The sequence below is a fragment of the Boeremia exigua genome, assembly GCF_020726555.1.
Source record: "Boeremia exigua strain MPI-SDFR-AT-0100 chromosome Unknown C7974scaffold_7, whole genome shotgun sequence".
Lineage (NCBI taxonomy): Eukaryota > Fungi > Ascomycota > Dothideomycetes > Pleosporales > Didymellaceae > Boeremia > Boeremia exigua.
Genome location: NW_025763524.1, coordinates 1971977 through 1987345, shown reverse-complemented (window position 1 = coordinate 1987345; position 15369 = coordinate 1971977). Strand labels below are relative to the sequence as shown.

Sequence of the window (15369 nt, the reverse complement as noted above, 5' to 3'; positions counted from 1 at the left end):
ATCTATCCCCTTTAAAACGCAAGCCTACGAGCTACGCGGAGGCAAGCGCATGTTATGTCGCAAGTGGTTGAGTTTGACCGGTGTAGCACACGGCCTTGCCTTGCAATCTACTACTGCGTGTACAAGGCGTGCTTGTTGATAACTTCACACGTACATCCAAAGACAACATAGGCCAATGCGTGCGCCATGGCGAGGCGAGCGTGAAAAGGAACCGTTGCTCAAGATGACTACCAAGCAAAAAAGAAACACGTACGTGGAGACGACTGTTATGCGTGATATTGCGATGCCCTCAACTCTATATAGGCCACTGAAGGAGGCAGTGTAAGATAGGTGCAAGATCTTGGGTATCAAGAAATAGGAAGAGCTAAGGTGCAGGAAGAACGCTCATCATGGTATCATATAAACACATACACCTCGTCGCGCGGTCAGATCGAGCGGTCCGTGCTCCCAAAATCTCGCCGCGTGATCCCCAATGTCCAGAAAGATGCTTGAAGAATGGAAATCATGAGGAATAAGAGAGGTAAAACAATGTACGATGTCGTCGAGCTCAATACCAACGGGCACCACCACCATCCTCCTCTTGAACCCGGTGCGGTATCAGCGGCTCCCTGATATCGTACGCTCTGATGAACATCTGCCATGTTGGGTAGTCGATACTGAACACAGCTTGGTGTTTCTGTGCGCCTTGATCTCGTTGTTCCGTGACGCCTCGGGGGGCAGCAGGTACTATAACGTGTCAGTGTGATATTCGCGATCAAGGAGTATACTGACTTACGGAGCAGTGGTAGCCCATCATTGTCCTTAATAATCTGCGCATTGCCTTCTCTTACCAGAAAACTAATGTAGAATAGGTTTTCGATCGTCTGCCCAAAGTCGCGCGGATTGATGGCGAAGTCGAACAAGTGAACGCCAGCCTCGTCGTCTGGTGTCCTAGCAACACGATGCCTGGCAAACGCAGCAGCTTCGTCTTCCTCTGTTATCGAATCCTCCCCAACATCCTCAGTCAGCTGTTCGATTTCAGTAGCCGCAGCGTCTGCTGCAGCTTCCAAGTGCTGCTCCAATCTCGACTTGATGCCCTTGACCAGATGTGTGAGATTGGTATTCTCAGACTGCGTGATATCGCCTTCTTTAATTTCATGTGGCCTGGTTGCGGGGCCGACAGGACCTTTTCTTTGCGTTGCTCGTCGTTGTGTGGTTCTGACCTTCTTCTGCACTGACAAGGGACCGAGAAGAAAACTCGACGTGGGTGGTCGCTTATTGCTCGGAAAACAGGCTCGTCGCCCGAATAAGGCCCAATCAAGACCATCGCCGGTGTCTTCCTCTTCATCCTCTGCGACCGCTATGGCTGGCGCGTCTTCTTCGCCATGTCTATAACCACCGGACTTCATAAAATATATGCACTTCGATACGAATTGATCGAGATCAATACCAGCGCCACCACTACCGTGCAAACTCTTCTGCAGCTTCATGTTGGCCATATCTGTCGCAGTAACAAGAAACCTGGAGTCGACTGTCGCATCTGCGGTCTGCCTCACTTTCCCAAACGTCGAGTCGTTTTTCTTGAGCAGCTCGAACAAGCCATTGTTCTTGGCTTGAATGAATGTGTCACGATTTTCTGGGCTATGTCAGCGTGATTCAAGAAGATGTAGGTCTGGCGTCGCGTACCCTCTAGCTGACGGTGATGATCGCGCAGCTGATAGCGGACTTGGCGGCGCTTTTCGGGATCCTGGTTGGGATTGTAGAGTTTGATTTGGCTATCTTCATCTTCCTCGGGCTGGGTAGTCGGTGCCCTCCGCGGGTTCCGCTGCTCCTGTTCTTCCTCGTCTTCATCTTCCTCCTCATCCTCATCCTCGTATAACCCGGAGTTGCCAGTTTGACGATAGTTGTCGGTCCGCCTCCGTTTGTTGCTGGTGTCGCTGGTTGTAGAGCCAGTATCGGGCGTTGGGATTCGCCCAGACGCGTTACTGAGGCCCCTGCGTTTCGGTGGTTGCGGCGTGCTCTCGCGTGAGATGTTCTCCTTATCGGACGACTGCGACGGGCTCAAGACTGAGTATGTGGAAACACGCGCATGGCTGTGGCTGTGAGGCGCGACTGAGGGGTCACGGTACAAGGAATCGACTGTTGAGGCACGAGCCTGAGGGGTGGCCGAGAGATGTGTGTTGAGACGCGCCATGACGGCTTGTCTTGCGCTGAAAGACAGATAATAACGAAGGAAGGGCGGTGTTGATGTTTGACGTCCGGGCACCACAGGCTGTGGCCCGGCCAGGACGCGGCTGCCGTTTGCTTAGCGCGAATCTCGCGAAGAAAGTGCGGAGCGTCATTGGTCACGTGTGAACGCTCGAACGCGTACCCCTGCCATTCAGTGGAGCAGGTGCATCCGTGCGGGCAAGCAAGCCACACCCCACGTTTCACACCTCGCAACCGGGAGACTTCTTGACGCTTGTTCTGGAGCAACCAGGGCTTTGGGTGAAGCCCGTCGGTGTCGCGCGCCTATGGACAGCGGTAGCGCACAGCTTCCTCACCGCTCACGATGGAAGCCTTCAACTTCGCGACGTCACTTGACCTGACCGAGCTGTCAGTGCATGTGAAGATGTGAGCTTCTACACTGCTGTGACCGACGTCAGCTAAGAGATGGCAGAGACCGTCTAGATGGGAACCAGAAGCAAATACCGTACTCGGTGCTGCTCAGGCGGCCAGACCTTCGGCACCGAGCTTCCAACATCAAGTAAGTGACCGCCTAGGCCGGAGCCGGAGAGCGCGCGGCTGATGCTATTAGTCCTCACTTTGAGCTATATGTGACAGCACAAATCTGGGCTGACAGTAAGCCTCTTACCATTCCCGTCCAGACCGCCTACAAGTCGTTCAAGAATGCGCGCATATGGAACGAATGGCTCGAACTGCCCGTCACCTACGCCAACCTCCCTGCTTCTGCGCAGCTCGCCATAACTTTATGGGATTTGTCGCCTCTAGAAGATACCGACTCGAACATGCATGCTGTACCCTTCGGCGGCACCACCATACCGTTGTTCGACAAGGACAACACACTACAGAAGGGCCGGCAGCGATGCAGGATCCACCGTCACAAGGCTGCAGATGGCCTGTCAAGTACTACCACACCGTCAGTCATACCGCCAGCGCGACGAAACCGTAAAGCACCTGCAGTGGAGGACACAGTCGATGAGCAAATTGCTGAGATGCAGCGCCTGGAAGATCTGCTGAAGAAGCAAGAGATGGGCGACTTGCCAACCAACACATGGCTAGACAATCTCGTTTACAAGAAGATGATGAAGATTCGCAGCGACGCGCTGAAAGCCGAGGCCGCTGCCCTCAACCGCAGGAAAGACACAAACGGTAGCAGCAACGGCACTGATGATCATGAAGATGATCTAGAGTTATTCTATCTCGACATCGAGTTTCCGCGCTTCGATCATGCTATTGTCTACACAGACGTAGAGTATCCTCCGCCACCCGTCTCTGACTTACGGTTACCTGCAGAGTCAGATATCCGGTTGCGTCCACCACCGGAAGTGTCATTTGGACCCGACATAGATGTCGATGGCGTCGGGTACGGTGATGCCGATGCTGGCCGGCTCATCAAGATATACGATCCTGAGATTGGGCGAAGGGTCAACCCAGCCGAAGACAAGCATCGAGAGTTGATGCGCAGCCAACAGACAGACTCGCTGGACCGCGACAGAAAGCCTAACGTGCATGTTCGCGACAAGCTGAATTTGTTGATGGCCAAAGGTCCACTTGAAGAGATCACGTCACATGAAAGGGACGACATCTGGAAATTCAGATACTTTCTGCTTCGCGACAAGCGCGCCTTGACCAAGTTTGTAAAGTGCGTAAATTGGAAGAACCCAAGAGAAGCGCGTCAGGCTGCACCTTTGCTCGACAAGTGGGCAGAAATCGATGTAGATGACGCGCTGGAGCTACTCGGTCCCCACTTCGACCACCCGGTTGTGCGAAGCTACGCTGTCGAGCGCCTTAAGAAGGCCGATGATGAAGAGTTGCAGCTATATCTCCTCCAGCTCGTACAAGCCCTCAAGTATGAAGCAGCCGGGGAGGGTGATGACTCGTCTCTTGCGCGCTTTCTTGTGACACGAGCAGCGAACAGTTTCGCACTGGGCAACTTCTTCCACTGGTATCTCATGGTCGAGATCAGCGATATGAGCTCTGATCAAGAACCTGAACACCGCGATCTCTTCGCAAAGGTCGAATATGACTTCATGGTTGAGCTCGAGAAAACACCAGAGGGAGTTGAGACTCGTAATACTTTCCGTCGTCAAGGCGAGCTTCTCACTATTTTGGCCAAGATTTCGAAAGACGTGCGATTTGGCGGTGGTGATCGAGTCACGAAGCTGGCTCGTCTCAAGAAAGCCCTTGCCGATCCAAAGAACGAGCTGACGAACTTCGAGCCACTACCTCTCCCACTGGATCCTTCGGTCTACATTACTGGTATTGATCCCGAGAACTGCAATGTGTTGAAGTCGTCCCTTCTGCCTATAGTCCTCAACTTCCGTACCAGTCACTCGCAGAAATACCCGATTATTTTTAAGTTTGGCGACGACTTACGCCAGGATCAACTCGTAATTCAGATCATCACGCTTATGGATCGACTTCTTCGCAAAGAGAATCTCGACTTGAGACTTACGCCGTATCGTATTCTCGCCACCTCCACCTCGGCCGGTGCCTTTCAGTTCGTGCCCTCGATGAGTATTGCAGCAGCATGCCAGAAGCACAAGGGGTCACTTCTTGCGTACCTGCGCGCCAATAACCCCGACACAAACGCTGACCTCGGAGTCAAAAAGGAGGCAATGGACACATACATCAAGAGCTGCGCGGGCTACTGCGTCATCACATACCTGCTCGGTGTTGGAGATCGTCACTTGGACAACCTACTCATTGCACCTAGTGGAGCTTTCTTCCACGTCGACTTCGGTTACATCCTCGGTCGCGACCCCAAGCCTTTCGCCCCACAGATGAAACTCTGTCGCGAGATGATCGAAGGAATGGGTGGAGCTACGCACCCTAATTATCTTTCCTTCAAGGAGTATGCGTTCACGGCCTGGTCCACGCTGCGCAAATCTTCCAATCTGCTACTGAACTTGTTTGCGCTCATGCAAGGCGCTAACATTCCTGATATCAAGGTCGAGCGTGAGGGTTCAGTACGGAAAGTACAGGAGCGTATGTGGATGGGTAAGAGCGAAGGCGAGGCAGCGGAGATGTTCGAAAGACTTGTGGAAGAGAGCATGGGTGACTGGAAAGCAGGGGTTATCGATTGGGCACATGAGTTTGTGCAGACATATTGGCGAAAGTAGATTCGGAGTATGTATTGCGACTGGACTGGTTGCAATTGGACGCTTGACAAACCGCTTGCAGGGGTGACACGCCCTTCGGTCTCGGTGTGTTTATGAGTACAGCTATCAAGTGCATGTACGAGCGTTTGACACTCCTCCCGCAATATACTACGCAGATCTGGTCTTCTTCCCAGGCTCGGATAGATTGTTCGACTTACTCCAGCATCTTGCACTCTCTACCCTGACCTTTATTAGCAAAATTCTCTCCAAGACACTCCAGCAAGTCGGCCGGATATAGGTTATAGCTCCACGAGCCCCAGGACTTTGGAGCGCAGAATCGATCACTTTGCGTTGCAAGCGTGTACACGTAAGATGCCACCCGGGCAACTGCGTGCATCTCCCAGTCCTGGAAATCGATCCCAAAGTCCCGGTCGTCGACCTGATGTTCAACCATGCACGACTCGACATAGTGACCGTGTCATGGTAGACCAGAGGCAGACCAGCCATTGTAGGAGGGTACTGAAGTAGCCTTGACTCAATATTTTCCACCGTCTTCTTACACAAAAGCGATTCTTCGTCTGTAAGTCCTGTGTAGTTGTAAGAGTACTTCCGTTCCAGAAGACTAGTCTCACTGATAACATCGAGAGCATCGCATAGGACGACCTGCATCGTTGCCAGCCGTGGAGGCTTCTCACGTAGTGCTGCTGCAAGCTTCTGCGCGTTCTGCCACACCTCTTGGTTGTGCTCAGTACGGTAAGACATGTTGCTCATGAGGACGACGGCATTCCGCAACTGAGAGACAACATCGACACTGATCAGCCTAGCATAATATGTGGTCTGTGTATTCATGTTTTGGAAGCTTTCGATATGAGTTTGGCTGCGATGTCATCATTGCATGTAGGTTGGCCCTCTACCAGGCACACAATATACAACCATACGGCAGGTGTGCTCACGTTGGAAGTAGGTGCAAAATTGCAAGATGAGTGCCCGTCGGGTGTACTTAAGTGCCACACCACACGGCATCCAGGCACAGACGTCCAGTGTCACCATCCCGTTGTCTTCTCTCCGACTCGTTGAGCTCTGGGGTCTGCACTACAGACACGTTATCGCAACGTTCCTCTTTCCGTTCGATCGCCGTGGGACGTTCCACCTTAGCCCTGTCCGCTGAGGCTAGGGCCAATTCAGGTACAGGTGTACAGTATCGACATTCCCTCATCGTCTGTTCAGCTCCCGAGGCCGTTGAGTCTGCATTCTAGGCCCTCACATCGGTCCTCTTACTGCCGTGACTCTATTTTCTTCCGGCCCAACTGTTGAGGCTACGGCGACTTTTGCGTTGACCCGCTTCCAAATCCTCACATCGGAAGTGTTCCCCTTCAGGCTGATTTCGTTCTACTCGGTTTTGGCGATGATCCGAACAAACTACACCCGTTCCTCATTTTCCTCACAAACCGTAAGTACTCCTCAAGCGCTTCGATATGCGAGGGGTATGTTCTTTCCTTGTTCATCGAAAGCTTCAAGTACTTGCCATCACTCCGGCCTCTGAGCGCACAGTAGTACTCGCCCTCGTGCTCAGAAGATCGCCGTAGAACGACCTCAAGCTTCTTGCCTTTCAAGCCTGTGACGTTCGTAGCTTGTTCTAGCGAGTGTAAGTTACGAGTTTGGTCTTGAGTCGATGCAACGTACGTAGGCATTCGGCTTTCAGCAGCGCGATTCTGTCCAGATCATCGATTGACTCAGTGTCACTCATCGCCGTTGAAATTGTAATACTGTTGAATTTTGTCGCGATGTCAGTTGAACAACACCAGACTAAAGGATCGAGTTTCTGCAGATAGCGAGTACTGAATGTCGCCGTCAAAATAATTGCGATGGGAGTCTTTTATCTCCGCAAGGCTCTGAACTCCATGTACCTAATTGCAGTCTACCCGCAGGAGTCCAAAAGCTTTGCGTGCCCAAACACGGACCACAATTGGGTAGAAAGCAATGGAGATCGACCGTTGAGCCGAACGTGCACGACCCAAAGCCCAGGATCTAGGGACTGGGGAAGGAATTCCTCCTCCGTATACCGTCATTGTGGGCTCTGCGAGAGATTCCTCCGCTACCAGTGGTGCTGAAAGTGCTTGGAAAAGGGGCTATTCGGTCGCAGACTTGGGCTGCACACTTAACTATACTAACTTTGATGCCGCATCGAAAGGCCCGTTTGTTTATCTAGGATGATGACACAAGCACACCAGCTCTTTTCAACCAATCTCTCCAACAGAAAATAAAGCACCGGCGAGATGTAACTATCTGAACATGCCCATGTAAGAGTGCCCACACTGACTGTAAGGTGAGGAGTGGTGTTGGAACGCGACGATGACGCGACATTTCACTCTAGCGAGCCCCACCTTCATCTCCGCGCCCGCTCCTCATGATCCTTGTCCCGAGCTACATTATGCTCAGATCTACTCTCTTAAATGCACTACTAACAGGTTTTTCGTTGCAATTGTCTGGATTTGACTCTGGTATCTAATTCAGGCTATCTGGAATAGTACTTTAAGGTATACACTTTTGCTCAACGTGTCGAAATATCTGAATACACTGAAATGGAAGGGTAACGCTATACAAGTGTCGCAGCGGTAATCTATGCTGCGATGCCGACGGGCTGAATGCCAACTTCTGTCAGCTTCGCCGCTTCTGGCTCCTTAATTTCGACTTCGACGGGGTCAATAGTATCTGTCAGCCCCATGTACTTCAAACTCGCGGCCCAGCCCAGATCCTCGCCGAAGTAGCTCTGCATAACTTCGACACCATACTTGATACCGTTCTTGGGATCATACGTAAGGCACTGTTTGCCAACCGCAATGCCAATGACGGCATCCCATGATGGAAGCTCCGTCTGCTCGTAGCGATCAGAGTCTGATGCAGTGTCTGGAAGCTCGGAGTTCAGGATCGACGAGTAGATGTTCATCGCGGCGGCCTGACCCATGACCGTAGCGCTTCCAGCACGCTTGATGCCCGTCCATTGGATAACGTCGCCAACACCGAAGTGGTATGTGGAATTGGGGATGGTTTCCTTGAACACGAGACTGTTCTTGACCACAATCTCTTTATCTTTGTTCAGACAGGCGTCGGGGAGGATGCCAGTCGTAGGCTCGCCCTTTCTTGTCGAATCGATGACAAAGTCTGCTGTGATCTTCTCACCGTTCGCCAGGGTAACTTCGAATTTACCGTTTGAAAGCTCCTCAATCTTAGCTCTGCTGCCGAGAACGACGTCAACACCCTCTTCCTTCAGCATGGTCCCCACACGATCTTTGAGCTCTGAGGGCAGTGGCTCCGATGACAGGACCTGATCGCGAGAGTGCACAAGCGTGACTCCGATCTTTGGGTAATATTGCTTGATCTCGCCGGCGAACTCGATTCCAACAGCGCCAGCGCCGATGACGACTACTCGTCGCCCATCGTGCTGCGACTCATCACCGCCTGTAATCTTCTGGATGAATGATTTTCCGTCTCGTAGATAATCCTCATAGCTACCCGATTTTGGGACTGCGGGCCAATGCCTCTTGAGCCCTGTAGCCACTACAAGATAGTCATACGCTTGCTGCTGAGTCTTGCCGTTGCGGTCAGACCATTCGGCAACCTTAGCCTCAGGATCAATGCTCTTGACTGAGCCGTGTCTGAATGTCAAGTTGGACTGCTTCAATTCGTTCAAGTGCGAGAAGCGCTTCCACATGTGACTTGTGTACTTCGGTGCCACATGGGCAAGCGGAGCTCCCACCGAGTGGACTACAAAATACCCCTGTCAGTACACGATCTGCTGCTGGAAAAATTCAAAGACAACACTTGTTGAAGCCTCGGTTAGTGGGGCTGAGAGATTAATGACGTACAGTATCCGTCGCGCTCGTCGATGACGGTGACTTCAACACCTCGTCTGCTCTTTACTCCTTTGAAATCTGGTCCTGGGTAGATGGGCTGTCTTGCCTTGCCGTTGGACAGTTCGAGAAGGTTGACAATTGCTGCAATGCCTCCGTAGGCACAACCGACAACAAGAATGCGGTGAGGTGTTGATAGCGACATACCACCAATGGCATCTGTGAGGTTGGGCATTCTCATAGTGAAAATTTTGATCTGATAACGATTCTAGAGGAAAGACAAGTGGGATGGAAAGGAAATAGAAAAGATGATCTGATTAGATTAGGACCTGCTCGGCGTTTTATCGCGCAGACCGCTTTCTACCGGTATCGGTCACAGGCTACCTTTTCGGAAACAGTCAGTCCACAAATTACGCTTCGGCAGCTCTGACATTGTTCTAGCATCCACTTCTGTTACGGGGTGGTGTGCTGAAGATGCGATTGGCGCAGACCAGCAAGGTTATCAGATCCGCAGCAAATTTTTATCAGATCCTCTCCTTGGCAGCGTCGGCCTGACGGCTCCTCTTCCACGCAGCCCATCGTAAAGTCATTCGCCAAGAATCCGTACATGTGTTGGCGGCAACCTTGTCAGGACTTCTTCGCCTGAAGCTGCTCTGTATTACTGCAAGGGCGGAGCGTGATCCCGCACATGCGTCCGTTGATTTGGGTCCTGCTTCTTCTGACCTTAGGCGTTCACTCTACGACTCGAGTGTGCGATGAACATATGACGAATGTAGGTAGTGCACAGCCGGCGCCGGAGAGACCAGCGACTAGCCTGAGTTGCCGGTGGGTTCAGGTTGCTTCTCACAACGCCAGCTCGGATACCGGTCTGCATCATAAACCGTTCCACAAAACCACGACCAGGGTACATGGTGCGAAACCTATGTCACGTGCATTTGCATCGGACATGAGTCACATATTAGTAAAGTCGCATTGGTGATCGAATTCCGCCGCCAAGTCGCCTTTTAGGTAAGCCACACCAAGCCTGCGAACCACCCCATTGGTGCGGAGTGGCTGTACGAGGATTGCGAACTGTGTTTACTGATCGACTGTGCGGAGTTCCACTGCACAAAGTGCACTCAGCTCCAGTGTTGTCGCTGCCTAGAGCGTTGGTCCCTTTCGTAGCCAACCAGAATCTGTCCTTGACTCTATTACGAATCTTGAACGCGAGAGCTTACAGCTGTACTTTGCAGTGGCCAGCTAGTGTGCCACGGTGGGAACTACCTATATAAATCGCAAGCTTCAGGAGGACAATATGCTTCATTCGAACACAACTTGATTACCGTTCCAGCTACTCTACCAATTCCAACACCATGTCCCAAAAACTGATTACCGTTTTCGGCGCAACGGGCGCACAAGGCTCGTCTGTCCTTCGGAGTCTAGCTGCTAGTAATTCAAAAATGTTTACACTACGTGGAACCACCCGCAGCCCCTCGAGCGACTCATCACAGAAGATCTCTGCCCTTGGTGTTGAGGTCGTGAAGGCCGACGGATGGGACAAGGAGTCCATGGTCGCAGCCTTCAGTGGCTCGTGGGGTGCCTTCGTCAACACAAACAGTGATGACCCCATTTACGAAGATCCTGACTTCAAAAAGACTGAGCTTGATCAGGGCAAGTTGATTGTAGACGCAGCTGTTGAAGCCGGTGTACAGGTGTTCGTGTACAGCGGACTCAAAGGTGCAAAGGAGATTACAGGTGGCAAAGTAGCGAACCCGGCATTCGATGGTACGTGTAATTTGATTATGTCAATGCGGACACTGATAGGATCTAGACAAAGGCGACATTGGCAAGTATGCTGAAGCTACTGGAGCTTTCAAGAACGTTGTTCTTGCAGGTCCAGGTGACTATTACGAGAACTGGACCCATAAGGATCTGGCACCAGTCTTCGGTGGTTTTCCCTACATCCCATCTGAGGACGGCACGTTGGTGTTCCGGTCGCCGAAATGGGGTGGCAAAGAAGAGATCCCATTCATCTCAATCGCGGAAGACTACGGCGATATCGTACACGGAATTTTCCTGGACCCTGCAAAGTGGAATGGGAAGTTGGTGCAAGCCGTTAGCGAGGTCACATCTTTCGAAGAGACAATGAAAGAGTTCGAACGAGGTTTGCATCACTAGTCAATTTGCCTCAAATCGAGAACTGACATATAGTAGTCACTGGCAAGAAGGCCCGCTTCGAGGAGATCCCAGATTGGCGCGACTTCAATACTTATGGTGTCCGTGCACTGGAGACGGTCAAGCTCATGTTCGCCTTCTGCCAGGAGTCCGGTGGGCTTTACTACGGTGAACAGACTGACAGTCATACGGCAGCGGATCTGAAGCAGAGAGCTGCTGAAGCTTGCGGCAAGTCTGGTGATGAGACCAAGCTCTTCACGCTCAAGGCATTCTTCACGAGAGAGTTTACCGGTAACTAAAACAATCATCTGGTTTATTAATTCCATAGTTCTGTACACATAATACATTGTTTTCCTCCACTATCTGTCATCAGAACCCGATGTTTAGATATCTGTTATTTCTCCCACTAATCAACCCAGTAAAGTCAGTAGGGAGCTCAAGCCATTTTTTCACATGCGTTGAATAACAAAAAGTACACATATTACCAAGTGGTATCGGCGTTTGCTCTCTCAATAACGCCCGCAGATGCTCTCATTGCTGCCCGCTAAATCTGAACATTCGTCTTAACGAGCACACAGTCATTGATCTGCAGCTGTTCAATCAAAAGAGATATCGGAACTGTTCTTGGTTCGCACATTTCACAGATCGCTCTCATGAACAGTTCATGAGGGCACAACAGCGTGGATATTGGATGTGGCCAATGTTGCAAGAACGAGAAGATCACACCAAACGCATCTGGGGGATCGCATCCGTTGGCGTTCCTTGTAGTACCCGATCGAGCTGTGGATATTGTATACGCCAAGAGATTTTCACGAACAGAGCAGTCCCCGTATCACTGCTTTACTGCAGTCCCGTTATTTCATGTGACCATGATCAACTTGATAAACGTCGCATTGAATAGGAAGTGGTGTATACTGGATGTACTGCAACCATGTCCACAAGCCACGATATGGGCGTCTCAAGAATCTAGGTTGCAAGGCGAACATGTGTCCTGAAAACATAACTGTGGTCATGGAGTTGATGTCACTAGACATTCCCATCAGATATATGTTCTTGAAATCCCACGTCTTTGGTCTTCCGCCTCCGCGTTTCTTTGCAGAAGCGTCTTGCGCACCCAACCCCATCACATCCTGCAGTATGCTCATGCTCAACTTCGTGCTTGTGCAATTCGGCGTTTGTAAGAAGTCGGTCGTCCGCGCACACAGAGCACTTGTGTTTGAGCACATATGGGGCAGTGTGTATAGGTCTGCGCTGGGATTCTGGGTCGGGCCAACGAATTTGGGTGGTATCGCCCACAAATGCATCGTTGCTGGTATCTGAGGCATGCACTGAGCCGGATGCGGATGGAAGCTGGGATGACATGGAGGGACTTCTTGTGTTCAATTGAAATGGTGGGTAGGCTACCGGGGTGACTATTCGCGATGAATCAGTCAGCGGTGTTGTGCGTGGAGTGATGTCCTCGGTATTTTTGCCGACAGCCGTTTGCGGTGTGGTGGCGGTGATAGAGTCAAGTCTTCTGACGTCGATATTAGGAAAGTCAAGTAAAGCTACGACCAGAGCTTGGTCGAATTGGTAGTTGGGCAGGCCGGCTGCCTTTCGCAAAGATAGACTAAGCATGAGGTTCCACCTGTCGCTCTCACTCACTTTATTCGACACGGTACTCCTTGCGACGTTGTCCAAAAGACGGCTACTGATAACGGCAAAGTATGCACGTTGTAACTTTGAATGGACATCAATTGGTGCCATCTCACGAATTGAGAGCTGAAGGTCACCTTCAAGCTTTGTACATGACAACAATTGTTGGTAGTCTGGACGTTCGGGTATTGGAAACAGGCCGGCCTCCCACCTATAGGTTCTACCGTCCTCGGACCTGGTGGAATGTCCTTGCATCTTTCTGAGCATAGCTTGAAGGACCTCGGTGCAAGTAGGTTCTGCTAGAGTAAGTGCAGCAGCAACGTATGACCGGACCCCGTCAACATGCTCGTATTCAGGATCCGCACCTGCATCGAGCAGCTTCTGCGCCAAGGCGAGCACATCTCCATCTGAGGCCTGTTCAATGCATGCTCTCAACGGCGTCATACCTTGGCTGTTGAGCCCATTAGGGTCGACGCCTCGACTCAACAGAGTCTCAACATCCTCCAACGCCCCTGCATAATGCCTCTTTGCGACTGGACAAACTCCGACCACCTCATGTAGCATCGATACCCCACTGTTACAGGTTTCTTGGCGATATCTGTGAAGTACTTGTCGCGATATGCATGGAGGTGAATGCCAGATGGCTTGGTGAAGAAATGTGTTGCTTGATTCAGCTGCACATGGACTGCCAAAGAACTTCGCCGAGAGATCAGCGCCCTTCTCAACAAACTTTCCAAGGCATTCCATCTCTTCCCAACTTAGTCTCATATTCCAGTGATCAAAGTCGTGCCAAGGCTCTATAAATTTCTCAAAAGAAAAGGCACTGGATCCCTCAGGTGGTGAAGCATGGATGCTGGCCCCTGCGTCCAGCAATAATTTCAGATTCTTGTTGCACTTGTCCCGGACAACTTCGTCACCGTACTCGCGAGCTCGAAGTTCCAGGCAAATTTGTAGAGCCGTATGAATACCTGGACTGGCAGGAGATAGCCCAGCATCGTTCACTCTGGCCCCACGCTTGATCAGTATGCTTACAAGGTTGGGCCCGGCCCAAGCGACGGCTTGCAGCAGCGGCTTCCAACTTTGATTAGGAAGGCCGTTAACTTCGGATCGACCAGGTATAAGAAGTGCCTGCACGGTATAGGCCCGGTCGTTTCTTATGGCATTGTGCAAGGCTAAATCAACACCTGATGGATGCGTTGAGCCTTTGGCGCCATATGAGAGAAGCACCCACACGACCGGTCCGTTCGGCATTGCACTTGCGATGTCTAGCAACGTCTGATGGGGATGTTGCATGATGTCCATTTTCGTGAGGACTGGATGATTGGCGAAACGGCTGTTAGGGGCCTCAAAAGGCATACCGATAGGATCATTCACCTCGCTCATGTGCTCCATCAGGAGCTTTTCTAGCTTGGCGCACTCGTTGTCCAGAACGAACGCGATCATATCTTGTGTTACTTTAGATGCGGTAGGTGGATCTTCCACCCACGCTGGGATCTCAATAGAAGGCACTAAGCTAATATCACTGTCAGTCGTGGAGTACAAATTTGCACCAGACACATACGTTGGCGTCTGTGTGGCCGACCCAGTGAAAGGAGGCTGTGTATACGTGAGTCCTGCACTACTCATGGCTTGCCATTCACCGGGGTTTGTGCGATGCGTGACTGATTCGGTATCAACAGACATAGGCTCAGCTGACAGTGCTGGCGACTCTTCATCACCAATATCGCGGCCACGTCCAAGATTACTGTCACTTTTGTGATCGAGCCGAGGTTTTCGACCTTTGTGTCGCATGAGGCCCCATTCTTTGAGCTTCATGCGATACGCTCGAGTCCTATATAGGGTGAGAATGTGCAAAAATGATTTCAAGCAGCTGCTTACGACGCCCTGAACTTGTACTTGCGCTCCATCAGCTCTTTGACTTCCTCCAAAGGTTTCTTTTGATTGAAGGAAAGCTCTTTGATCTCATCTTGAACTACATCCCAGTCCTTTGTCATGTCTGCGAGTGCGGATATCCCGAGCGTGCAAAGTTTCGAAGTTTGTCAGTGGTCTTGGCCGCCAAGCGCAGCACGAAAGAGGTCACTAATGTAACAGGACGCGTGATAAATCAACGTTGCTGGTATAGTATACGAGTTGCAACGACAGCAAAATCCGGGGAAGTGCATACACGAGAGATGCAAGTGCAAGATTACGAACCCGAATTGCACTTTTATCTGCGCTAGCTTTGAACGGACTAGCGCATATGACATCATCGACTTGCACATTGAAACTTGTGCAATACGACGAATATTGATACAAGTGGTCTTATAGAAAGCATAGATTAGAAGGATGGAGGTGTTAGTTGATGTTTCAGCATGACTGGGCTTCACCAGCAATTCGATGAAAACGAGGGCTGCGAACATGCTATGCCAGTTGTTCCTGAAAGAGAA

The 15369-nt window shown here is 51.2% G+C and overlaps 6 protein-coding genes across 6 annotated transcripts; 2 read left to right on the top strand and 4 right to left on the bottom strand.

Annotated features, from left to right (window-relative positions):
• Nucleotides 1–547: 547 nt before the first annotated feature.
• C7974DRAFT_377293 (Nse4 C-terminal-domain-containing protein) lies at nt 548–2173 on the bottom strand (the record flags this gene model as incomplete). The annotated part of the gene is made up of 3 exons (XM_046140342.1): nt 548–726; nt 776–1615; nt 1666–2173. The coding sequence occupies 3 exons, from the start codon at nt 2171–2173 to the stop codon at nt 548–550; spliced, it is 1527 nt and encodes a 508-aa protein (XP_045996620.1).
• A 232-nt stretch (nt 2174–2405) lies between these two features.
• C7974DRAFT_396817 (kinase-like domain-containing protein) lies at nt 2406–5409 on the top strand. Its single transcript, XM_046142118.1, has 3 exons — nt 2406–2592; nt 2639–2725; nt 2777–5409. Exons 1-3 carry the CDS (start codon nt 2531–2533, stop codon nt 5322–5324), a joined length of 2697 nt encoding a protein of 898 aa, XP_045996619.1. The 5' UTR covers nt 2406–2530; the 3' UTR covers nt 5325–5409.
• An 853-nt stretch (nt 5410–6262) lies between these two features.
• Nucleotides 6263–7498, bottom strand: C7974DRAFT_396815 (uncharacterized protein). Its single transcript, XM_046142117.1, has 2 exons — nt 6987–7498; nt 6263–6939 (listed from the first exon to the last, which is right to left on the bottom strand). The coding sequence occupies exons 1-2, from the start codon at nt 7048–7050 to the stop codon at nt 6677–6679; spliced, it is 327 nt and encodes a 108-aa protein (XP_045996618.1). The 5' UTR covers nt 7051–7498; the 3' UTR covers nt 6263–6676.
• Nucleotides 7499–7923: 425 nt separating this feature from the next.
• Nucleotides 7924–9413, bottom strand: C7974DRAFT_312989 (uncharacterized protein; the record flags this gene model as incomplete). The annotated part of the gene is made up of 2 exons (XM_046138385.1): nt 7924–9068; nt 9170–9413. Coding segments are annotated over 2 exons (1389 nt in total), but the record flags the coding sequence as incomplete, so codon positions are not given.
• A 907-nt stretch (nt 9414–10320) lies between these two features.
• Nucleotides 10321–11632, top strand: C7974DRAFT_208293 (uncharacterized protein). The gene is made up of 3 exons (XM_046136909.1): nt 10321–10918; nt 10965–11297; nt 11348–11632. The coding sequence occupies exons 1-3, from the start codon at nt 10507–10509 to the stop codon at nt 11605–11607; spliced, it is 1005 nt and encodes a 334-aa protein (XP_045996616.1). The 5' UTR covers nt 10321–10506; the 3' UTR covers nt 11608–11632.
• A 639-nt stretch (nt 11633–12271) lies between these two features.
• C7974DRAFT_208269 (uncharacterized protein) lies at nt 12272–15100 on the bottom strand. Its single transcript, XM_046136907.1, has 2 exons — nt 14822–15100; nt 12272–14774 (listed from the first exon to the last, which is right to left on the bottom strand). The coding sequence occupies exons 1-2, from the start codon at nt 14935–14937 to the stop codon at nt 12335–12337; spliced, it is 2556 nt and encodes an 851-aa protein (XP_045996615.1). The 5' UTR covers nt 14938–15100; the 3' UTR covers nt 12272–12334.
• Nucleotides 15101–15369: the final 269 nt, after the last annotated feature.